At 40.3% G+C, this 26,142-nt stretch overlaps 1 protein-coding gene across 1 annotated transcript in view; it reads left to right on the top strand.

Annotated features, from left to right (window-relative positions):
* PIKFYVE (phosphoinositide kinase, FYVE-type zinc finger containing) overlaps positions 1–26,142 on the top strand; it is a 249,768-nt gene that overhangs the window by 36,950 nt on the left and 186,676 nt on the right. The window contains exons 7-12 of the mRNA XM_089671594.1: positions 3,664–3,750; positions 8,970–9,108; positions 10,403–10,560; positions 15,548–15,659; positions 16,968–17,115; positions 21,542–21,709. Of these exons, the coding sequence (XP_089527720.1) occupies positions 3,664–3,750; positions 8,970–9,108; positions 10,403–10,560; positions 15,548–15,659; positions 16,968–17,115; positions 21,542–21,709 (812 nt within the window). The remainder of the gene's footprint in view (positions 1–3,663; positions 3,751–8,969; positions 9,109–10,402; positions 10,561–15,547; positions 15,660–16,967; positions 17,116–21,541; positions 21,710–26,142) is intronic.

Consider the following 26,142-nt stretch of genomic DNA (forward strand, 5'->3'; position numbering starts at 1 on the left):
GTAAAAAGATGGTTGTGGAAGGGAATGCTGTATTTCTTTGTATTTACTTGATTCCTTGACTTGAGTTTAAACTTCAGAGCTGTACCCTTGCCCTTCACGATCACACTGTCCAATCATTTCACCTCAGTGGTCGCTGATATTGTTCTGATTGGATGGAGGGCTGGTGAGTAACTCTGAAATCAAAGTTTGTACAGTATGCGACACACTAGTAGGTTGATCAAATAAATTCTGATCCTTATGGTTCTAAACTGCTGTAATATTTTGTATTCTGCTTGATAAACATGTCATGTTTTTATGAGTCATATTAATTTAATTTTATCTGGTTTCATTTTCCATGTTTTCTTTAATGTGTTGATTTGAAATAAATACGTGGGATACAGAATGGTTGACTTGGGTTGGGGGGGTAGTAAAGTAACTAGATCAGGGGTAGGCAACCTTTTGAGAGGTGGAGATCTACCTGGACAGCATGGAAAAGATAATCACCAAGGAGTGGCAATTTTTTATTTTTTAAGTAATTAACCACTTGATGACCGGGCTATATGATGGCTACAGCATGGTTGTCTAGTTCTGGGAGGGCATCTTTTTGACTTCCTCCCAGAATACGCACCCAGCAGTGTGCACCTGGTGCTCTCTGATCGCTGTGTCCTTTGGACACAGCTGTTCACATGACATAGTAGAGGGCCAATTACTATGCCTTTTTTAACACATGACACAACTGATCATGTAAATACATTTGCCAGTTATTGGCTGCACGTTCCTCACGCTGTCACTGCGTGAGAAGAGCCGCTAATCGGCAACTGTATATTGCACATCAGGACATCAGTGCAGTGCCAATAGTGTCAATCAGTGCTGCTAGTCATTGTTAGTCAGTGCAGCCTCATCAGTGCACATCCATGAAGGAGAAAAATTACCGAATTGCAAAATTCTATAACTGAATGAAGAATTTTATTTTCAAAGTTTTTGGTCTTTTTTCGTTTTTGTTTAGCAAAAAAAAACCCAGTGGTGATTAAATAGCACCAACAGTTCTATATGTCTCAAAAAAAAAGATAAAAATTTTAATTTGGGTACAGTGTTGCATGGCCGCACAATGGTCATTCAAAGTGCGACAGCAATAGAAGCTGAAAATTGGCCTGAGCAGGAAGGGGGTGAAAGTGCCCGTTAGGCAAGTGGTTAACCAGTAAGCCCCCAATAAAAAGTAAAAACTGCATGTAGAAAACTTGGAATAATCTTGTAAAACTGTCACTGTAGAAATCAACTTGGCCTATCGTTAAAATTTTAGCTTCAGTGAGAATCTCTGCATTCGCTTTCATTAACAATTTTTTTTCATGTTGGGGGAGTAATTGGCTTCCACCTCAAGGCTGATACTGGAGTTCTTCGTGAAAGCAGAACATTGGTGCAGGCTTTTTTTCTTTTCCAATTGGTTACAAGCCTGGCTATCTGCTCTGATTTCTGGCCAGTGTAAGTAGAATGTAGGGCAGTGTACAAAGGTCAGTAGTAGGTAGGGCAGAGGACAGGGGTATGCAGGTAAGAGTTTAGCATGGCAGAGGACGGGGTCAGGAGGGTAGGATACTTGGGTGGAGGGGGAGCTGCATGTTCTGGTGCTGATCCCCGCCGACCCACCTCCTTATATGATATAACCTGCAAGCACCTTGGATTGATCGGAGGGGAAGGGGGGGGGCACCATGGAAGCATGCACTACCCTCCATGGAAGAACTTGGGCTACTTGGACAAGCGCCCAAACCTGCCCATGCTATTTTTTCTCCCTTGTCACTTTCTCATTACCTATCATAGTTTTCGAAGGCCCTGAAATGCCAGGATAGTACAACCCCCCCCCCCCCCCCCCCCAATGCCCAGTGACCCCATTTTGGATAGTAGATACCACAAGGAATTTTAATAAGAGGCATGGTGAGTATTTTGCCTCTTCACCTCTCCCTCTTCCCCTCTATCGATGTGGATGAAGAAATCTCTGCCAAAAAAGTAAAAAAAAATTTATGCCGAAGCATAAGAGTGATCTGACCACCCCAGGCCCCCCTATATGATGTTCCTTGTTGTGTTGTGTGTTTTTTTTAACTGTTGATGAGAAATCTCCCTTGTGTGAGAATTGTGAAGATGTGCTCTAGACTGTGCCATGCTGTACCCTATACTAATACTCCACTAGTGTGTGGTAGTGATGGAAGCAGTCCTTGATGCAGAGACCAGGTTGGTTGGGACAGGAGGGACACGTGTTGTGTCTTATTCCCTGTCTGCTACAGACACAACATCTTCTTTGGTGTGACCTTTGGTTTGGAGGAACTAGAATGGATATCAAGAAAATGCTTTTCATGCAGCCGACTCGCTGCGTCTGGATTTTGGGGATTGGGCCAAAGCACCTTCTGGATACAGAAGGGCCGTGATGATCTCTTCCTGAAATTTTAGGAAGTGATTGTGTGTGGTGTGTGCGCATTTTATACTATACTGCCAAAATTATTGGGACACCCCTCCAAATCATTGGATTGGACCCCTCCAAATCATTGGATTGTCCCAATCACCTCCATGGCCACAGGTGTAGAAATTTCATCTGTGAAATTTCCTTGCTACTAAATATTCCACGGCCAACTGTTAGTGGTGGTATAACAAAGGGAAGCAACTGGGAACAGCAACTCAGCCACGGAGCGGTAGGCCACATAAAATGACAGTGAGGGGTCAGTGCATGCTGAAGTGCGCAGAAGTCACCAACTGCCTGCAGAGTCAATAGCTAAAGACCTCCAAACTTTGTGTGGCCTTCCATGGCCAAGCAGCTGCATTCAAGTCTTCTATCACCAAGTGCAATGCAAAGCGTCAAAATGTGTTATATCTCGTACTCTCCGCTCCTCACAAGACATGGGCATGGAGGAGGAGAGAGGAAGTGGGCCAGCAGCGAAGTGTGCGTGGGGGGCGTCCGTTCAGCAACTGAATTCAAATTGAAATTTTTTTTTTTGTTAATATAAATTGGAGTGCCTGGCCTTTGATCAAAGATAAAATGTAACAGCACATGATGGAAAAATTCTCAGTTCAAGGCTGTGTGGGAATCCTTGATGTATAAAAGTTTTAATGTTTTGTAATCTACATTTAGAAAACAGTTTGTGTCCCATCATTGGGACTGTTTTCAGAGGATCCCAAGCTACCAGTCAAAGATTTGGTGGGAGCCAAACCAGGTTGGAAATAGGAATAGAGTGAGTCTACTACATTGAGAGATACACATAAGGGTATTTCTTTTTGAGCTTGTAGAAGAGCAAGAGGTTCTATATTGGCTGCTTTTAAAATAGTTGGAAATGTTTGGGACTCCCAGTCCTCCACTCTGCTTTGAAAGGTACATAATGTTCTTATTGTGTCTTGGTTTAGATTAGTCCCTTCCCCCAACCTCCCCCAAAATCTGAAGATGTAATGTTGAAGAATGCACAAGGTGTGAGAAGTAAAAGGGGCAGGTAGAACCCTAAAATAAGAGTGTGTTGTGTTTTTTTTATTTATGTAATGGACCTCTTTTTCATTCTCCTTGAAAGCCAGTGCCCATTAGGTAAGGGGCATTAAACGTGAATGTATTGCAGTCTAGGTTAGAAGCTATTGATTGCTTAAATGTCTTATCTTTCATATGGTACAGTATACATGTTCTTTGATTAATATTGCCTTCTTTTTATACTGGTTTAGCCTTGTTCACCAGGATTCTACTAAACCACTGACAGCACGTCTTGCTTCAGTTCAAGAAGATCCTGGAAAGTCACCTGCGAGGAATCGGTGAGTAAGGAATTAACCTGCTTACTGTCATGAGTGATTGCATCATATCATAATGTCATATCTTAATTGTACAGTTCTTAACACAAGTAGCTTATTCACAGAAGATGAGCTGTATACAGGCTACCCTAAGGTGACTGGAAATAGGCAAACATTTGCTAGGTAGGGCTGCCCCAAGTGTGCACTGAACTATCCCTACCCCTCTGGGAGACTTCAGTTTTTTGATGGAATGTCTTTAGGTGATGGACCTGTTCTCCTCCTGAAAAAGTGTGTGTGTTTTTTTTTTTGTTTTTTTTTTTTTTTATTTTAGGCTATACGTCGGCTTTTGGATCACCATCTTTTTGGTGTTACCTTGGTGACTGTGTGGGGGGCAGCTTGTAACATTTGTTTCGGACACTGAAGCCTGCATTAGATGTTCACCTCAGCTCAAAGTGTAACGTGTGTAGTTGGCCTCAGAAAGCTATTCATATCCAGAACCATGGTCCATTTCTATGGTTTCCATACCTGGTCGGCCCCTTTGAGAGCATGCCCAACATAAAGGGCAAAGCCTAGACCCTTAAAAGGGCCCAATAACGTAGAAGGGGTAAGATAAGATTTCCCTGTATGTTGACACCAGTTACTGGCCTTTAATAGGATAGCAATGCGGTTTTATAGGCAGAAGCATTTGGAGTTATTCACTTAATTGTGGTACCCCCAGCCATTTTGTCTCTACCATTCCTTGGAGCAATATATTTAAAATTGGCTTTGTTTTCTCTCCGCCTGATGCAGTTGGTAATGTCTACTGACACATTCCTGCTACTGTATTCGCTGAAAATGCATACAGCATGTGTGTTCTGCTACAGTTACACAGCCACAAGAACACAGTCAGTGCCTGGGTTATAATGGCTCCAGTATCTGGACACTCAAAACCCCATCCAGTCCCCACTCCATTCTGTGTTTACCCCACTGGGGCGGCTCTCTCTTAGCAATAGTGGATCATAGGTGTGGCCTCGTGTCACATTGTGATGTCAACTTGGTGGAAGATCTCGTATAAAGGGAGACCTACTTTGGTGCCCAATACATTTGTTAGGCATTTTTCTGATGTGGTAGCTGTTTCTTGTAAAGAGCCGTTCTTGGTTTGCACATACGCTGTATTGCCAAACGTATTGGGACACCCCTCCAAATCATTGGATTCAGGTGTTCCAATCACCTCCATGGCCACAGGTATATGAAATCAAACCACCTAGGTATGCAGACTACTTCTACAAATATTTGTGAAAGAATGGATTGGTCTCAGGAGCTCAGTGAATTCAAGTGTGGTACCATGATAGGTTGCCACCTGTGCAGTAAGTCCATCCATGAAATTTCCTTGCTACTAAATATTCCACAGTCAACTGTTGTATTATAACAATGTGGAAGCAACTGGGAATAGCAGCAACTCTGTCATTTTATGTGGCCTATCGCTTTATGGCAGAGCGGGGTCTGCAGAGTTAATAGCTAAAGACATGTAAGCTTCATGTGGCCTTCAGATTAGCACAACCACAATGCATAGAGAGCTTCATGGAATGTTTTTTCATGGCCGAGCAGCTGCATTCAAGCCTTATAACACCAAGTGCAATGCAAAGCGTTGAATGCAGTTGTGTAAAGTACACCGCCAATGGAGTCTAGAGCAGTGGAAACGTGTTCTCTGGAGTGATGAATCACGCTTCTCTGTCTTGAAATCCGATGGAGTTGTCTGGGTTTGGCAGTTGCCAGGAGAACGGTACTTGCCTGACTGCATTGTGTCAAATTTGGTGGGGGGGGGGGTTGTGGTGTGGGGTTTTTTCTTGGGTTGAGCTTGGCCCCTTAGTTCCAGTGAAGGGAACTCTTAAGGCATCAACATACCAAGACATTTTGGACAATATCACTTTCCCAACTTTGTGGGAACAGTTTTGAGGATGGCCACCCTTCTTGTTCTAACATGATTGCTCACCAGTGTACAAAACGAGGTCCATAAAGATATTGATGAGTGAGTTTGGGGTGGAGGAACTTGACTGGCCTGCACAGAGTCCTGTCCTCAACCTGATAGAACACCTTTGGGATGAAATAGAGTGGAGACTGCGAGCCAGGCCTTCCCTTCCAGTGCCTGACCTCACAAATGAGCTTCTGGAAGAATGGTCAAACATTCCCATACACACACTCCTAAACCTTGTGGACAGCCTTCCCAAAAGAGCTAAAACTGTTATAGCTGCAAAGGGTGGGCCAACCCAATATTGAACCCTATAGACTAAGACTGGGATGCCATTAAAGTGTAGTTAAGATTGTGGTGAGACCAAAACCTTCCTTTTTATCGAAGGTGGCTTTTTCTTTCCATCTCAGTGAGAACATTATTATTTCCCCCCTGTCCTGTCCCAAAAATGCCAAGTAAATTGCCCTTCACTGCTTGGATTAGGTCAGGACAGTTGAGTTCACCTATCAGCCATGGCTTTTGCAAAATGAGTTCCTCTTTGTTCTGCCTATTTGTCCTCGTAGACTGGATCCTGCTTTCTGATACACTAATGCCAGGTGGATTAGGCAAATTATTTATAGGGTCTACGCCCTTAATGAAACGGTTCCTCCCTTCCATGTCAGAGCTCATTGCACCAAGGCTATTAGTCTCTTAAGCTATTTATCATATAACATCTGTATCTTAGCTTTTCAAGGCTCCCACCTGGTCCTCTGTTTACACGTCTTTTTTTTTTTAGTTTTTCTAAATAGATGTTCAGGCCTCAGTGGATGTGAGCTTCTTCAGCACTGTACTTTTAAGCTGTCTGAGTATTTCTCGGTTCTTAACTCTTGTTTTTGGGGGTCTATTGGCAGTTGTTGTTGCCCAACCCTCAGTTTACTGCTTGGGTGCATCCTGTAGTCTATGAAAACAAGTCTTGTCTCCTGTACTGTACAATTAAGACAATGGGAATTTTGACTTGCCTGTAAATTCCTCATCCAGGAGTATAGTACCAGACATGAGCCCCCCCCCCATGTATTTGATCACTTCTTATTGCTTGCAAAAAAAAATTTGAAGTCTCACGGAGTGTGCAGGTTTAGATGAGTGAGCACTAGGGACCACTATAGCAAGTTTTATATAGTGTCCATTCACCTGAAGGTAGCCTGCATATAACCAATGGTCTATGAATACAAATCTTGTATCATACTCCAAGATGACTAATTTAAAGGTAAATACAATTTTTTTTGTATTGGTTGTTACAGATGATAATACAATAAATGTACATAGTTTTTAAAAATGCAGACATGCACAATGCATTTTAACAGACACTTGATTATGTGACTTTTTATAATGCTCTAGTGTGAGTCTGGCCGTAGATTTAATCTCTTGTGGACATCATTTGCAGGGTCCTATTGCTCTGCTCTGGTCTGTGGCATTCTAGAGAGGCTTCTAATTGGTGAACTACAAGACATGACAAAGTTTTTATGTTAAGCCAGTGACCTGTACTGGTACTTTCATGGTTATATAAGCAGAGTAGCCCCTGTGTTTATGCATCTGGTTGCTTCAGTTTCCCAAGTCCAAGGGCTTTTATTGATTTTTATCCTGTATGATATATATTCCCAAAACTAAAATTTAATGGGAGTAGCATAGTCCTATGCAGATGGAAGAGCCACAGTCTCAGGTGTTTGTGAGGACAAAAAAGGTGTGACACCCCCCCCCCCCTTTCTTTCCTTCCTTCTCTAATTCGGCAGAGTGGCCTCTCTTTCTAAAGTAAACAGAGGAGCGCCAATTGCATTCAGCGCCAGCAAGTGAGGGAGTGTATGTACACACTGCTCCTCTCCTTCCTCACACTGCCCCCCCTTTTGTTCGCAGCTGACAGTAGAGATAAGTCACTGGTTGTCAGGATGCCAGCAGGTGCCAGCTCATCTGTTTACATCCACTTCTGTTCAGTTCTGTTTTTTTAAATGGATGCCATCCATTTACATCTGTTCTGTTTGTTATGTCCGTTTTTAGGCAATTAGACTCAAGATGTCTCCTCTGCCTTTTAACAGCATCAGGTCAGACCAAGATCGGTTTGATCCAATGCACATACAAGCTAGCAGTAGCTTGTAAACAGAAGACTGGAAGTGACAAAATACTCGTTGCTTCTGGTTTCTAAGACCATAGATATGATTGGAGAAGATCCAGTCCCCGACCAGCTCTATGGTAAGTTGGTGGGCTTCAGTGCCTGGCTCCCTGCCGGGACAGGAGAGGCCAGGGAGGCATCGGAGGACCCTCCCGCCAGTTGTAAAAGAAATCCAGCAGCGAGTTAGCCACTAGGATGACATTTACATTACAGGAATTGCTGGCTGAAAAAAATACTGAGATGATGCCTATAGGCCAAAACGCTATATTGAATATCTGTGATCTTCGGGTCTTCAGACAGCACTGCATTAAAACAGGCATGCTTCTGTGATGGACATCATTGCATGAGCTCAGGGATACTTCTGGAAATCACTGTCTGTGAACACTCTTTACCGTGCCACCCAAAAATGAAAGTGAAAACTCCTGTCATGCAAAGGAGGAGCCATATCTGAACATGAACCAGAAATGCTGCAATCTGCTGTGGGCCAAAGCTCATTTAAAATAGTCTGTTGCAAAGTGGAAAACTGTACTGTAGTCAGACGAATCAACATTTGACATTATTTTTGGTAGCCCTGGGTGCCGTGTCTTCTGGACTAAAGAGGAGTCAGACCTTCCAGCTTGTTATCCGCACTCAGTTCAAAATCCTGCATCTCTAATGATATGGGGGCATTTGTGCGTATAGAATGGTCAGCTTGCACATCTGCAAAGGCACCATCAGTGCTGAAAGATGTATCCAGGATTTAGTGCAGAATATGCTCCCATCCAGACAATGTTGTCTTCAGGGAATTGATAAGTTTAAAGTGAATATATAACCAAACTGTTTTACTTTTTATAGAGTGGGAAATAGTTAATAGTTTTATATCTGCATCCTGTCTGAGAGATTTTCCTTTGCTTCCTGTCCCAAAGACACCTAAGAAGGTGAGGGGGAAACTCTCAAAATTAAGGTGTATTGTCTCCAGAACAAGTGTCTTTTGTAGGTTTATCCTTCACTTCTATTCTGTGAAAACTGTAAAATGTAAATATCTGTGGGTCTTGGTGGCACTTCTAAGTAGGCAGCAGTATGTGGGAGTAGATGCTTGGGTTCATGGACTATTTGTTTTACTTCATTTCTTTTTTCTCTCTGTACTTGTAACACATTTTCCTTTTTTGTCTTTAGGTCAGCCAGTATTACTAATCTATCACTGGATCGTTCTGGATCCCCTATGGTGCCACCTTACGAATCATCTGTCAGCCCCCAAGCTTCTCGCACATACTTGAAGAATGATACTAATGAAGAGGAAAGAAAAATACTACTGGTAAACATCTGTGTTTTTTTATTTTTTTATTTTTTTTTATTGCAAATACAACTTTTGTTTGGATGGACAATAATCTTGTATGTTGTGTTAACTTTACAACAAGGGCAAAAGGCATCACTTAGGCCTTTTTTTATACAGGTGAAAAAGGTGCTGTGTGTTGTAGCCATAATGTTTACTGAGCTGAACTCTGGTCTATAGGACAATGCACACAGCTCTGTGAAGATATGTAATGCACTAAAATTATACATTTTAGTGCAGTAATTTATATGCATATGTGAAAGTATATATGGGCTTATGCTTGTAAATTGCAAGCATTGAAGATTTTACACATGTATATACATATGCACATTTACAGGTCTTTATGGAACATAACTTTTTTTTTTTTTTTGGTGTGAAAAAACCCCAAAAACATTTTTTACACTATCTTTCTGCCAGGCAGATCCTACAAATAACATTAGTGCCTTTTTTTTATGTCCATGTACATTAAGCCTCAGTGCAAGTATTATATATAGTGTTGGTATTTCAGTTACTAAACAAATTTACTAGGTGATGTAACAGCTCTTTGCAGCTGTAATATCCACTGTGTTTTAATTGAATTTATTCTTTGGTTGTAGTTTATAATGCATTTATATGCAGGCTTAACCAGTGATAAAATGTAGGGGTCACGGAGGTGCATTTAATCAGGAAAAAAAAAATCTCTGGTCCTTGCTTTCATTAACTTGTAAATGGACCGCCTGTCTGTTTTTACATCCAACTGTCATCTGAATTGCCAGACAGTTTTTAGTGGATAGAATCAGATCAGATGCAGGCAGGTATAAACTGACACATGTCCGTTTACATCCACCACACTACTAAGGGCAATGCATGGTCCAATCGGGTCCGCCTGAATATTGGACAGGTGGACACCATTGGTCCACCCATGTGAAAGGGCTCTTAATTATAAATCTTTACAAAGAAATAAAAAATGGTTCTTTCCTTCCTTTTTTAGAGAAATGTTAGTGTTTCTAAAGTCGGAAGTAGAAAATGTGTTTTTTTTTTTTTTTTTTTTTCCTTTTTTTTTCCCCTTTTAATGCAAGGTAAAAAATGTTTTTAGCTTTAGTATCACTTTTAGGTTAGATTTATAGAATACATTGCTCATCTCTGAGCAAGCAATTAAATTGCACAGTACTTTTTTAACCTTTTGATAAACTGTAGGAATGAGAGAAGATGTTTTGGCTAAAGTTACATTAATAGTTCAAGGACTAAATAAAGCTTTATTAAAACTATTCAATAATTTTTGATTATGCTCATTTAGGATTCTGTGCAGCTGAAGGATTTGTGGAAAAAGATCTGTCACCACAACAGCGGTATGGAGTTTCAGGACCATCGTTATTGGCTGAGAACATACCCCAACTGCATTGTGGGAAAGGAGCTTGTTAACTGGCTAATTAGAAATGGGCACATTACAACTCGGTAAGCCACACAGCTTCATTTTTATTAGAGGAAAAAAATATGTATGTAAAATATGTATTTATACATACATATACACACAGTTGGGTCCATATATATTTGGACACAGGCACAATTTTAGTTTTTTCAGGTATTTACCAAAAACTATTCAAGCTATAGTTATATAATAGATATGAGCTGAAAGTGCACACTCTCATGTTTAATTTGAGGGTATGTACCTCCAAATTGGAGGAAAGGTTTAGGAATTACAGCTCTTAAGAGTATTCATCCCCCTTTTTCAAGTGACCCAAAGTAATTAATTTGACAATTGAATCAAAATCTGTTTCATGGCCAGGTGTGGGCTACTCCTTCGTTATTTTTTCATCAGTAAAGCAGGTAAAAGGTCTGGAGTTTATTCTAAGTGTGGTATTTGCAACTGGAATCTATTGCTGTGAACCTACATTATGCGTTCAAAGGAGCTGTCCATGCAAGTGAAACAGGCCATTGTAAAGGCTTCAAAAACGAACCAAATCCATCAGAGAGATAGCAGCAACATTAGGGGTGGCCAGATCAACAGTTTAGTACATTCTTCTTTTTATTTTCATTTTTTTTTTTTTTTTCAAAGCTTAAAACATACATTCATAGTTGTCAAATGATCAATACTAACCATTCCCCTATATTTCCTCAACCACCCCACCCTCCCTCTCCCACCCCACATTTCCCTGGTCCATATGATTCTATCCAACTCTTTCCATCAATTCCTATGCATATCTATCTCTCTTTTCTTTACTCATCTCCTCCTATTCAGTTCAATTCTCCTACATCAATCCGTCTGGGGTTCATACTACTTCCTTGTGGTGGTGTTTTTTTTTTGTCTGAAAATCATACACACTACTCAGTTCCTTTCTAAACTTTTTCCATTTTATCTTCATCTATATGACATAGCTCTTCCATCTTATTTATGTAATCGACTCTATCAATCCAGTCCCTCAATGTTGGGGGTCCCTGAACCTGCCAAAATTTGGGAGTAAGTCCCTTGGCCGCACTAATTAAATGATCTAGTATACTATTTTTGTATTGTTTCACTGGTATTTCTGACTTATAAAATAAATATCCCCATGGTTCTTTATGGATAGTGATCCCCATTATCTCTTGTATGATTTATATTATATGTTGCCAAAACATCTGTATTTTGGGACAATCTCACCATATATATATGCCATAGTTCCCTTTAATCCACATCCCCTCCAACACAACTGTGAAACCTCCCGTCACTGTCTGTCTGTGTGCCACACTCGGTGTAAAATTCCATCTGGTTAAACACATGTAATTAATTTCAACCGTGCTCATATTCATTACCTGATGTGTCAATTTAAACTGTTTGTTTTTCTGCTGTTCACTTATTTTCATTCCCAGCTCCCTTTCCCATTTCTCTTAAGAACAGCGGAGGACCCGTTCCCTTCAGTTCAATAAGGATCTTGTATATCTTAGAAGTTCTATGCTTTGGTGCTCTTTCAGAGCTCATCATTTTCTCAAATTTGTAGCATATCCTCCGTCATCCTCAGATGTCTTAATTTGATGATATTTCATCTAATACAACAAATCTTTTTCTTTTTAAATCTTGAAACGTGTACAACTCCCCCTTATTCACTATATCCCCTAAATATGCATCCTCCTTTTTAAACCACTTCCCTGAAATAAAAAAACTTCATCCCCACCAAAGGAATCAAAGAATTATATTTCCAACCCATATGCTTGTATATTTTCATATGCTTGTATATTTCCATAAGTATTTTTTTTATTATCCCAAAAAAGGATCCTGGTATTTGAACTGGGAGCAGGGGCAGACTGAACATTTGGAAACTCAGGCACTGCCCGAGGGCCCGGGGTCAGTAGGGGGCCCCATGAGATGCCCCTGGTACCTTTTTTTTCATAGGCTTTTTTGAGTTTGGGCAAGGACACAGGGGCCCCATGAGATTCCCCTGGTACCTTTTTTCATAGGCTTTTTTGAGTTTGGGCAAGGACACAGGGGCCCCATGATCCCCTATTGCCCGGGGGCCCCATGAGTTGTCAGTCCGCCTCTGACTGGGAGCATATGAAATTTATACAGAATTCTGGGGACTATCAACATCTTAACCAAATTTATATGCCCAATCCAGGAAACCTTACCCCTTGAAATTCTTCTCAGCTCTTCTTTTATTTCATTTATTAATGGTATATAATTTGCCTGGTATATATTTTTTGAGGGGTTAGCTTTATTCCCAAATAGCCTAATTCCTTCTCACTCCATGTAAATGAAAAGTCCTTTTTGTAGGGTCTGCTTATCTTTCTTTGAAATATTCACATTCAAGATCTCTGATTTTGTGGGGTTTATTTTCAAGCTCACCATATTGTTTTAGTAATCCCATTAGGTTTGGTAGCGTTAACCACTTGCCTACCAGGCACTTATACCCCCTTCCTTACCAGGCCAATTTTCAGCTTTCAGCGCTGCCGCACTTTGATTGACAATTGCGCGGTCATGCAACATTGTACCCATATGAAATTTTGATCATTTTTTTTCTCACAAATAGAGCTTTCTTTTGGTGGTATTTAATTGCCACTGGGCGCTTTACTTTTTGCACTATAAATAAAAAAAGTGCAAAAAATTTGAAAAAAAAAAGAAAAAAAATTTTCCTTGTTTCTATTATAAAATTTTTCAAACAGGTATTTTTTCTCCTTCACTGATGTGTGTTGATGAGGCAGCACTGATGGGCACTGATAGGCGGCACTGATAGACAGCACTAATGAGGTGTCACGGATAGGCGGCACTAATATGCAGCACTGATAGGCGGCACTGATAGGTGACACTGATGATGGGTACTGATAGACGGCACTGACTGGCATCACTGCTGGGCACTGACTGGCACAACCCCTGGGCACTGACGGGCACTGGTGGGCGGGCACTGGTGGGCGGGCACAGGTGGGTGGCACTTCTGGGCACAGGTGGGTGGCACTTCTGGGCACAGGTGGGTGGCACTTCTGGGCACAGGTGGGTGGCACTTCTGGGCACAGGTGGGTGGCACTTCTGGGCACAGGTGGGTGGCACTTCTGGGCACAGGTGGGTGGCACTGCTGGGCACAAGTGGGCGGAGCTAGTGGGCGCACTGCTGGGCACAGATGGGTGGAACTTGCGGGTGGCACTGCTGGGCACAGGTGGGCGGAACTTGCGGGTGGCACTGCTGGGCACCGATCATCAGGGCACTGATCATCAGTGTCCTGATGATCGGTGCCGATCCCCGCTGTGACAACTGCCGGTTCTCGGCAGTACTTTCCTCACGATCTGACAGCGTGAGGAAAGTGCAGCCGAGAACCGGCACTTGCATTTCCCTGTGATCAAAAAAATCCGCAAAGAAACGAGGTTCCACTGTCTTGATTGTGATGTGCAGTCCTGTGTTTCAAGATTTACCACACCTGGGATATTTTGTAGAACAATATGCAGTGTCTATATAATATTGCACCCTTGTTTGGACAGAGTTCTGTGTGTTTTGACTTGATTACATTATTTAATTTATTATATTTTTCTAATATATTATTTATGATTTAATATATTAAACCTTATCGCACCCAGTATGTCTACTAGACTTTTGTTTAAACAGATTTCAGTGAGTTATTCCTAAGAATTACAGGCCTACAATAAAAAAAAAAAAAAATATTTCCACTTTGAGCACAGAAATACTGACATCATACCGCTAGGGAGGTTAAGAATGATTGTTATGTATGCTTGTAGGGCTTCTTCTCTTATTCCCATTCCTTCCCCTAGGGCATTCATATATATTCAAAGTTTAGGGGTCAATAAATCTTTAAAGTTCTTATAATACCACACTGTATACCCATCAAGTCCTGGACTCTTTCCTCCCGCTCTATTCTTTGGGGCTACGCTTATTTCATCCTGGGAGATTGCTCATTCTAATGATATTAACTTTTTCTCTGGTATTTTTGGCAGATCTGCTGCCTCTAGATATTCCCACCTTTTTTCCCTTTCTTTACTTCCTCTGTTACCATCTGGTTCTTGGGGTTCACATCATACAACCCACTATTTTTGGAATATTTTCACAATATCAGTGATGGAGTATACCAGTTCTCCTTTTTCATCCTATTTTTTCAATGAAATTCGATTTCTTTCAATCTTTTCATCAGATGTTTCCCTGGTTTTTTTCCCCCACTGATATCTTTCCTTGGAGACCCTATTAAAAATCCTCCTCGTCCCCTGTTCCAACAGGTCCTTTAACTCCTTTCTCTTAAGGATAGTCTTCTGCTGTATCTCTGTATCCTGCCTCTCTTTTTATGCTCCTGTTCTAATCTATATAACTCCCCCATCAACTCAGCAGCTGTCAAGATCCCCCTGATGTAAGCCTTATGTGCCTCCCAAATGGTAGCCTTAGAGACTCCTTCCGTCTCATTTAGAAGAAAATATTGCTCTATTTCATCTCTTAGCTTTTCCTCTATCCCAAGATCCTGTATAAGTGTCTCAGTCTCCACATAGCCCTCTTATTCCCCTCCCCTCCTACCTGTAGTCTCACTGTAACAGGTGCATGATCTGAGATAGACATAACTTCTATATTAAGTTTAACCAGGAAATCCAGTTGTCTATGCTCGATCATTATATAATCTAAACATGAGTATGATCTATGCACTAGAGAGAGGGTATAATCTTTTTATGGGATATTTCACCCTCCATGTATCGATCAATTGACTTTGATGTAACATCTTTTTTAACAATATTAATTTTTTTTCCCCTCCTCGGCACATTTGAAGACCTGTCCATCCATGGATCCAAACATCAATTAAAATCTCCTGCCAGAATCAGACTACCCTTCTTAAAATCCATAATTTTTGCCAGCACTCCCTGCAAAAATACCTCTGAATTTTGATTCAGACAATAGATGTTGATAGATGTAGAATAGATTGTGATCAGATCTAGAATTTCCACATACCAACTTTTTTTTTTTTTTTTTTACTATATCTATTTTCAGAGCACAGGCTATAGCAATTGGACAAGCTCTTGTGGATGGTCGATGGCTAGACTGTGTCACCCACCATGATCAACTTTTTCGTGATGAATATGCCTTATACAGACCCCTTCAGGTATGACAAGTTGTATTTAGCTGCTCTAATATTGGCATTCCATCTGTTAAGAGATGAGTGTGCTGGGTGGTTAAAGTGTTCATGGTCAAAATTGTAACACCTTCCAGCTGCTGCTCCCAGATCTTTAGGAGAATCTAAATGCTGGGAGGCAGAGGTGGGTGTTCGATCATGTGACTGCTGTGATTAGCTGTCACAATGGTTACATGATGGAAAGCTCCCGATCGCGAGTATATAATGGGAGCTTCCCATGACATGTTTACTGTGCTGGGAGCATGCAGTGAGCGGGCTTTCAACACAGAAAATTGTTCTCTATGGACGCCTTTATGCAGCCACTCTACGTTCAAGACCACCCACCCAGTGGCCGCCTATATATGTGCGGCTGGCAGGAGCAGGTTAAATTAAATATTCATTTCTGTGTTGTTTTTGTATTTTCAAGCCTACTTCTATTAATCTGAGCTTGAAATTTCTAAACTTCCTTTATGAATATCCCCATACACTTGAATTCTGTTACACGTGCTCTCTGTGCTCTGTGAGTGCGCATTGTGTTGTTGAATTCACAGAGCCTGCCTTCTGAACTACAGAAGTGCTGAGAAGCAGAGTTTCAGGAGGCGGAGTCAGTACAGGAAACACTGCTTGAGATGCCGCAAGGTTCCATCGGATATGTAGTCCTTAGAAGTTAAAAGTAAAATGGCAGAGGAGAACCAGCAAAGTATGCAGGGAGTCCTGGAAGTTGTGGAAAGAGGTGGCAAGCAGATGCACAACATGAAGGGACATTTTTTTTTTTTTTTTTTTCGTGAGCTTATATTGGATTGTCAATTCTTACTGTGTAATGGGCTCTTTGGTTCATAGCAAGAACAGATGGGTTAAAATGTTTAGGTCTAGAGAGGAAGTAGCCCTCTCACTCTGATTGCAGGAATTCATAGAATAAAATGTATAATTCTGCTAGGAATGGTTTTGTTTTTTGAAGAGAAAAATTATTCGTGGAGAGATATGATAAAATGGTAATTGAGGAGTGGTCTGACTTGTTCACCAATTTGAAATAAATGTAGAAAAGTTTTTAGTATTGAAAAATGCCCTAACTTCATATTTATTTTTATTTCACAAATACATTGCAGCCAGTTTCCTTTATGACATAAACAATCCTAGCTCTGTGTCTTCTAAAACTAGTTTGTGCATTCTTTTGCTCTCTGTTAGAGCAGAAAATATGGCCTTTTGAAAAGTGGAAGTAAAATTGCTTAAATGTGATGTTCTAACTTCATGCTGCATGAGCAGACATCATTTACCTGTAACTCCTTTTTATAATTTCAGAGCACTGAGTTTTCAGAGACTCCTTCCCCTGATAGTGATTCTGTGAACTCTGTGGAAGGACACTCGGAGCCATCCTGGTTTAAGGACATAAAATTTGATGACAGCGACACAGAACAAATTGCAGATGAGGGTGAAGATAATTTAACTAGTAAGTACTTAAGAGTAAGAGTGGAAAAATAAAGTGCTCCCAAGATGCAACACATATGCTTTTTCTTCACAATATTTGCTTAACCCGGAGCTCAGGGTTAATAATTCCATATCCTGTGGTCTTTGTTTCCTACATAGTTTTACAAATCACATCTTTTAAATGATTATCAATTCAGATTTTACTGAATGTTGAACTCCAGCTAAAGCATTTTTCCCAGATTTAAAGTGTAAAGTGGTTAGAGCCTCTGTCAGATTACTGGCTGTGTTCCAGTTGAGGAGATCTACGTGTATTGTTTATTCTGGTGACCATTGGAGAGACCATGATGGGGAATGCAAATGTTAAGATTCTTACTGGAACAGGAGCAGAGGACATGTCTTATTCCTTTAGGGACATTTGCTCTTGCAACCACTTTTAAAGGTGCAATTTCCCCTTACTTTGGAAAGATTTCAGATTCATTCCTTTTGTGTCTTTGAGGACAAGGAGGGCAGGAACACCGAACTAAAAGGGACAAAGGCAAAATAACTGGAAAGAGGTTCTAAATTTAATTCTGTCCAAAACCTAAAATGTTTTGGGTGCAGTAACACTTTAATTGCAAATATGTTAGTGTGTCCAAGGCTGTTGCTTTTTTTGTGGTTGTTCATAGGCTGTAGTGCTACTAGCCTAAGACCTAAAGTACACTAGTGATTTTATTAGCATTACTTTGCTACTAAACTCGTCTGTTTTATTTATTTATATATATATATATATATATATATATATATATTTGCGTTCAATCACTGTTTTTGGTTGAAATGATATTTCTACATGGCAAATAATTTACTAGCAGGTGTAGTAGAGTAATAGAAATCCAATAGGCCCAACAGTCATGACATGCATGCTGCTGATTCTGTGTAATTGAAAGGGGCATGTTCAAAAAAATAGCAGTGTGGAGTTCTATTAGGTCATTTATTCTTTGAAAAACAGGTGGTAAATATTGCCCTTGGTTAAGGAAGGAAGGCAGCAAATGTTGTACATGCTGGTTACAGTGCATTTCTCTCTGAAATTCTGAGGAAAATGGGTAGTTTCAGACATTGTTCAGAAGAACAGCGTACCTTGATTAAAAAGTTGATTGGAGAGTAAAAAACATATAAAAAAGTGTAGAAAATGATAGGCTGCTCAGCTAAAATGATCGCAAATTATTTAAAATGGCAACCAAAACCGGAAGAAACGTGGAAGAAAGCAAAAAAACTACCATTCGAATGGATAGGAGAATAGTCAAAATGGTAAGGACTCAGCCAACAATCAGCTCCAGGAAGATCAAAGAAGGTCTAAAGTTACCTGTGAGTACTGTTACAATTAGAAGACGCCTATGTGAAGCCAAGCTATCTGCAAGAAGCCCCCGCAAAGTCCCACTGTTGAAAAAAAAAACGTGCTGAAGAGGTTAAAATTTACCAAAGAGCACATTGACGTTCCTAAAGAGAAATGGCGCAACATTTTGTGGACTGATGAAAGTAAGATGGTTCTTTTTGGGTCTAGTGGCCGGAGACAGTTTGTCAGACGACCCCCAAACATTGAATTCAAGCCACAGTACACTGTGAAGACAGTGAAGCATGGTTGCGCAAGCATCATGATATGGGGATGTTTCTCATACTACGGTGTTGGGCCTATTTATCGCATAACAGGGATCATGGATCAGTTTAAATACATCAGAATACTGGAAGATGTCATGCTGCCTTATGCTGAAGAGGAAATGTCCTTGAAATGGGTGTTCCAACAAGACAACGACCCCAAACACACCAGTAAACGTGCAACATCTTGGTTCCAGACCAACAAGATTGACGTTATGGAGTGGCCAGCCCAATCCCCGGATCTTAATCCAATAGAAAACTTGTGGGGTGACATCAAAAATGCAGTTTGAGGCACAACCTAGAAATAGAGAAGAACTGTGGAATGTAGTCCAATCATCCTGGGCTGGAATACCTGTTCACAGGTGCCAGAAGTTGGTTGACTCCATGCAACACAGATGTACAGCAGTTCTCAGAAACAGTGCTTATACAACGAAATATTAATTGATTCAAAGGAAAGCAAAAACTTCAAACATTTTTCAGTTTATATAGTGAATGTTTGAGTTTGTAAAGAAGAATACAAACACTTTTTTTGAACAGTCTAATATTCACTTTTCTTCAGTTTTTTTTTAGAGGAACAACACAAATTTGATATATTTTTCTTCATGTTTTGATTTGGAATAGAATGTGTAGTGTTCCCAATGCATTTGTGTGTATGGAAATATAAGCTATTAGAAGGATTTTGAGCTTTATTCACTTTTTTCAACACACTGCTATTATTTTGAACACAACTGTATATCCCTGTGGTGCAAGTTACACTAGCAGCAGGTAGTACCAACTAAACACTATTATGTGCTGCTTTCATAGCTTTCACTTTTTTAGTTTGGGCTAGAGTAGAAAACTGTTAGAACCTCACTAAAGTGATTTGTAAAGGTAGAAAATTAAAAAAAAAAAAAAAAAGCAAGCGTCATACTTGCCTGCTCTGTGCAATCGTTTTGTACAGAGCAGCCTTGATCCCCCTCTTTTTGGGTCCCCCTCCGGTGCTCCTGGCCGCTTGCTGCGTGCGTGCTCACCCCTGAGCCAGTAGAATAGAATGCATTAAGGTAAAAAAACTCAGACCTTTAGGACCACTTTGGAGTACTTGTTGTGCAAGTCACCACTGTGGAGATTCAAAATTCGCCCCACTCAAAAAGTAATGGGAAGTCCAATGTTTTACTGTCCCCATCAGGAGGAGAGGTGAAAAAATCTTCCAATGAGGATGACCGTCTGATAGGAGTTTGCCCTCACTTTGGAAATATTTTCTGTCACATACTGTTGTGTCTGGGGCAAGAAGTGAAGGGAAATCTCCCCAATGGAATACAGATGGAAGAACTATGAGTTCTAACTATTCCTTGCAGTATACAGAACTAAAAAAGAAAATAATCCTTAATTCTCTGCTTTTATGTAATCAGAAGAGAGCTATTCACAATATAGATGGTAAGTCCAATGTTTGCGAATTGTTATATTCTGTGAGGAATTTCTTCATTGCATTGAAGTGAAGAGATGAAATAAAGCCCATGAGTTGATGTGCTGTACAATTTTTTTTTTTTTTATTGGTGTGGGGTGCCCTTCAAAATCCATACAAGACCAAAGGGGCCTTGCTATGGGTAGGGGGGTGGAGGCACTATTCTGTGTGGTGTTTTTTTTTTTTTTTTTTTTAATTTTAATCCCGGCTCTTCTGTTTACGTTCTGCTGTCAGTGGGGATTCACTGCTAACAGCAGGAATGACTCAAGGTTGTTAGGAAGTCGGCGGGTGCTGGCTCCTTAACAACTGATGACTCATTCCTGATGCTGACAGCAGGGAGGAGTCATTGGTTGTAAGGAGCCAACACCTGCAGACATCCTAACAACTAACAGAAATCACGGGTAAAAACGCAGTCCATTGTGTTCTTGATGTGTTTTATTGCATTCCAAAACAGTTCAGTGCAGAAAAAAATGTAGCATTTCCTTATTTTTTTGACTGTACTAGAACGCACTCCACAATTGGAACCCATATAATCTACTGTGCATGCGTTTTTATGATACAGAAAAAAATGTGGTATGAATTGGTCCTAAAGCAGGTCAAAAGAAGGTAGACTGCAGATTTAATGTACCTGTTGGTGAATTCTGAATCTCAGACGTCAAACTGATGTCGCTGACACAAGTCTAAAGCCGTCAATACAGGCCTAAAATGTGATGGTGAAACGTGCTTAGAAGCAGAGATCATTTACTACTCTCGAAAACTGATAACAGGCTATTTAATGGTGCAATCATGCTACTTACAATTGCCACTGTTGGTTAGATTCATTTTTCTTTTTTAATGTGTAACCAGCCTTGGATATTTTTATGGAAATATGGTTGCATGAGTTGATGCATGGACTTGGTTGCCTGCAGTGGCATATAAGATTTTACAACTAACTGGCTTTAATGGCAAAGTCATGTTGTGTGTGTGTGTGGTTTTTTTTTTTTTAAGCTTTTAACACTGTCCTCAGTCATACATTGTCTTGTGTGGGGTTTGTGCTACTTTAAGGATACATCACCTGCTCCTTTTGCTTGTATTAGCCTTGAGTTTCTACCTTTCATTCTCTATCCTGTATTAGTATGAAGTTGATATGCTAGTATATAGATACTCCTTTGTCAAGTTCCCCAGGGTCTGTCCTCGAGTACAACTAAATGCATAGAGTATTTCTTTGCTATTATATTGGTTTAATGAATGTCTGTTTGTAAAATTTACCCATAGTTGCATTTAGGGACTCTTCTTGGGGACCTTTTGTACTAAATGTAGTTTTTTTTCCATCCTCCCCAATTTCCCTATGTTTCCCTCCTCTACCCTTTGCTCTTTTCCTTATCTGCATCATGCAAAGATTCCGCAAGTCCTAGCAAACGCACATCAGTCAGCAGCTTCCAGTCTGCTATGGATAGTGATTCGGCCGCTTCCATCAGCCTCAATGTGGAGATGGACAACGTCAACTTCCACATCAAGAAGCACTCCAAGTACCCCCATGTACCCCCTCACCCTGCTGACCAGAAAGGTATTAAGTTAGTCATCAACAGGCACTTACAATATAATTCTGTTTTTGATTTGGTTCCTCATTTTCTGTTATCTGTATATAATCTAACGCCCCCCTCATTAAACCGACACAGAGCAACTTTTTCCATCAAGATCAGCTAAAGTCAGAATACGTACGTACATGCATAGATTGGGGCTTGGTAATGTAGACATTTTAAAGAAAAAGTGCTGTTTCATGGGTACAGGCGATCCATAGCCCACATGTGGTCATGAGAGCGCATCCCTCAATCTGCACAAGCAAATGATCAGGCCAACATGTCCCCTATTTGGTAATCTGCATATGTTCTGTATAGCTATAATGTGATTTTTGGCCAGTAATGTCTCAAGCTTGTAACCTTACCCTTGACCAAATGGCCAAATCCTCTGGTTATTTATTCGGTATTCCTTGACTGGATACAATGATAAACTATTCAAGGAGATATTTACAGTACCTAGAGGTAAGCCTTTATTAAAGGCTTACCTGTAGGTAAAACATACAAAATAGACTTTACTTCCAATTTAATGACTTGTCTGTATTAAGGCAAAAAAACATTTTAGTAGTAGCTCTCCTGCAGCCCCCCTTAATACTTGCCTGATCTTGATCCAGCGCTGTGCATGTCTTCTGCAGCTCTTCTCTCTGCTCTCACAGGTTTGGCTGAGAGCAGCAGTAAGCTGCTTTTAAGTACCCTGGGTGATTTATCCTTCGGACTGTACTTTTTATGTTATTTCAGCCAGAATGATTATGTTCTTGGACAAAGTCTTGTTATAGCTGTGCACACTTTAGGAAAAGTGTGGAGCTAAGAAAAAGCAGATTGCTTAGTGTTCATAGTGTAACCCTAGACTTCTAAGGACCATCTTCATATAGTCCTTTTTAAGTGATACAGACAAGGGAGTCATGTAGCACAGGATCTGCAGTTTTTGGGTTGTTATATTTTTCATCTGTTAGACTGGCTTCACACTGCTAGGCTACGGATTGGCTTTTGTGCATTTCGGCTGCAGTTCTATAGACATTTTATTTGGTCACAGCTTTCTGGCATGTTTTCTGAAAGCACACCAAAAGTCCTGCATGCTGCATCTTTTGCTGCTCTTTCAGAAAACATTCCAAAAATGTGCAATTCAATAGAAAGTCTATGGGACCATGGCTGAAATGGGTTAAACACCTGAAAAACTGTGGATTCACCCGTGCTGTGGCCAAGCTAGTCTTAAAGGTAAGTCAGGTGATAACTGATTTTGTGTGCATTCTGAGCTGGGGGGGAGAGCTAATTTTTGAATTTATTTTTTACCTATATTTTAATTAAAATGCATGTTATTGCATGGGCAATCAATTAAATATTTCAACAGATTTTGTGCACCAAACTGAAAAGGTTTGCTTGATTACTAATCAACCTCTAATCTGCATTTTCCTTCATTGCCCTTGAATTAATTTCTACTACATTAATTGCTTTTAATTGTTTGCTGATGTCGTTATTTTTGTTTCTGCATTAGAGATTTATTTTCTGTATAAGCTTGCAGTAACGTGTTGCTGCTTCTCTAAAATACATACACATTAAAGTGGTAATTTACATTTCAAGGAACAATGATAAATATGTAAGATAATGCCATTTGAGTACAGACATCACTCTGTAATGTAGAAATTAGCTGAAACATTCTGTAACTTTAATCTTCATTATTGCAACATCTGGAGTTATTTCGTTTATATCTTCCAAAGAGCAGAGCTATATGGCACCCCAGAGCTGCAGTTATCAGTCTCTCATAAGGTCCCTTTCTCACTGTCTTGCTGCAGCTTCCCCACACTGTGTACCTGCAGTTTTTGTGTGGGGTTACTTGCTCTTTCGTATAGACTTCTATTAGATTGTGTGTTTTTGGTGCATTTTCTGAAAGCACACCAAAAGCTCTGCATGCTGCACCATTAACCCCTTGATGCCAACGTAACACAAATATGTGGCCTCACAGAACCGGGCTTTTTTCCGTGGGGCCGCATATTTGCATACCTGTCTTTCTGCTGTGAACGCGCCGCACTGCGTGTTCCCAGCACAAAGACCGGGGTGTCACAGAGTCGTGGGTCCCGTACTGACGTCCGGGACTCCCAATTCCGGGTCACATGATCGCTGTGATCAGTCACTGTACAGCCCGGCCCCCTTGTGTTTTTTTTTTTTTCTCTATGATACATTTTATCTACCTCCTGGCATAGAGGGGGGAAAAATGTTTATTAAAAAATAAAAAAAACCTAGATCAAGGTTTGATCTAGTTCAGTGCCAAGTTAAGTGTTTGGGTCAGGGTCAAAAGTCAGGATTAAAAAAAAAAAAAATAAAAAATTGGTATTCGTGTCAGTGTGTTTTTAGGTAAACAAAAAGCAAAATGCGCACTATTGTTTCTGGGCTGTTTTACAGGAACAAACAAATAACATACACATATAGTGTATCACTGTGATTGTCAAGAGCTGGAAAATTTATTTAGGGTTGTTCTTTGATATTATTTTTTTTTTTTTGCTATTTTGGGCCAGTTTTCTTTTTGATAATAAAAAAAAAAGTCAGGAGATATCCATTACCATGTACCACTAAATGAGCCCAATTTGTCCTGAAAAAAACAAGGTATAATTCACCTGGATGTACAAAGTAGTGATATGTACAGTTTTACGAACACATGTCAACATTGCAAAATTGTGCTTAAGCATTAAGATTTGTTTTACCCTTAAGTGTGAAGGGGTTAATGCTGTTTCAGAAAACACACTAAAAATGCCCTGTCTAATAGTCTAAGAAAATTTCAGTAACCAGCACAAAAACTGTGCGCCTGCACTACAGGAGATCCACAGCAGGGCAGTTTGAAGGGGGCCCAAAGCTGTTTAAGCAACTCATTGGTTGTCATAGGGTGTTGTACAGCAATTGGTCTTGCATTTTGTTGATAAATATCCCTAGATTTGCACATAGGTGAACATGGAGCAGAATTTATGAATGGATTTCTGCCTTCATTAGAGAGAATCAAGTTCTGGTTGTGGTACCTGATGTGAGTGCATTAAACCTGAACTCTAGGCAGAAATATTGTACAAAAGTTAATGCAGCACTGTAATCCTTTTATTTTTTAAATGCAAGCAGTGTAAGTACCTGCATTTTTTCCTGGTATCCGCCTCTCACAGTTCCTTTACAGCATAAGAAGCCAACTGATGTGCTGAAAAGAAACATGCTGATAAGAGAATGGCATTGTCATTTTATTGCTTCTCCTTTCCCTGTCCAGTGACAGGCTGGGGTGGGTCCTGGCAGACCTGGGCTCAGAGGATGTGGGTTAAATGATGCTTGCCATCAGACTGAAGTTGTCATTGGTGGGGTAATCTCTGTATTAAAGTTGAACAATTATGTGGGCATACCTTGCAATTTACTTTCTGTTAGGCCCTTTCACACCGGTGCACTTTTGCTAGGGCATAAAACTATTCCCCCACTAAATCCTAGGTAACTGTTCAACTGCAGGTGCACTGCATTTTGAAAAGTCCTACGTGCTGCATCTGTGGTGCAGTTATTCGAAAGCACACAAAAAAGGCAGCTTCAATGGTCAATGGGAGCATCAAAAGCACATCAGTGTGAAGGGCCCTTAAGCTGTACAAAATTGCATCAAAAACACATCAATGTGATAAGACCCTTCGAGTCATGCTTGGTGTTTTTTTTTTTTTTTCTTTTAATTTCATTCATTCTGATAAAATAGAATGTTTGGTGGATTTATGTATGATCTCTGAATGAACACAGTCATTGATATTCAAAAAGATTTGTAATGCATGTCAATAGGTAATTTATCAATAGTTGTACTTGGCAGATATGGCCAAAAGTGATTAGGCTGCAGATGAAAGCAGCTTCTGTCTCAGAAGAGCAGCCAGGTTCACAATTGGTGTGTTAATTGCTTTTTCTAAATGATCTTAAGTTTGAAATGCACAAAGCATATGTTGTACCCAAATTTTTTTTTTATGTTCTAGAATTGTATGCCAGCCATTGATGGTTTGACAAATCAGGCTCTCTTTACAGCTAATTTCTCACCAGCTTTTGATCTTTCACCTGTTTTTAATCCACTTTTCATCAATTGGTTATTAATTTGCACTGACTTAACTGTCTAGTGTTTTTAAATCATTACAAAGGGAATAGAGAACTGCATTAGTGTTTAACAAGCTTTAACGCATTTATGTGGTTCACATAGGAATATATATTTGTCCATGGGCGGCTCTTTAACCACTTCCAGACTACCCATATGTACTGTGGGCAGTTGGCACAAGCAGGAAAAAGTACCTGTACATCACTTGGCATATGCGAACTGGCATGCCCCTCCCTTAACTGCTGTGTCCACCGGGCTACCGGCCGCTTTGGTCAGCCTAGGGATCATGTGATCACAATGTCAAAAAAGCTGTTATGAGTGAATTTCATTCATAACAGCTGTGCT

The sequence above is a fragment of the Staurois parvus genome, unplaced genomic scaffold, assembly GCF_062004578.1.
Source record: "Staurois parvus isolate SC_StPar_1 unplaced genomic scaffold, SC_StPar_1.0 ptg000011l, whole genome shotgun sequence".
In the NCBI taxonomy this organism is placed as follows: Eukaryota; Metazoa; Chordata; class Amphibia; order Anura; family Ranidae; genus Staurois; species Staurois parvus.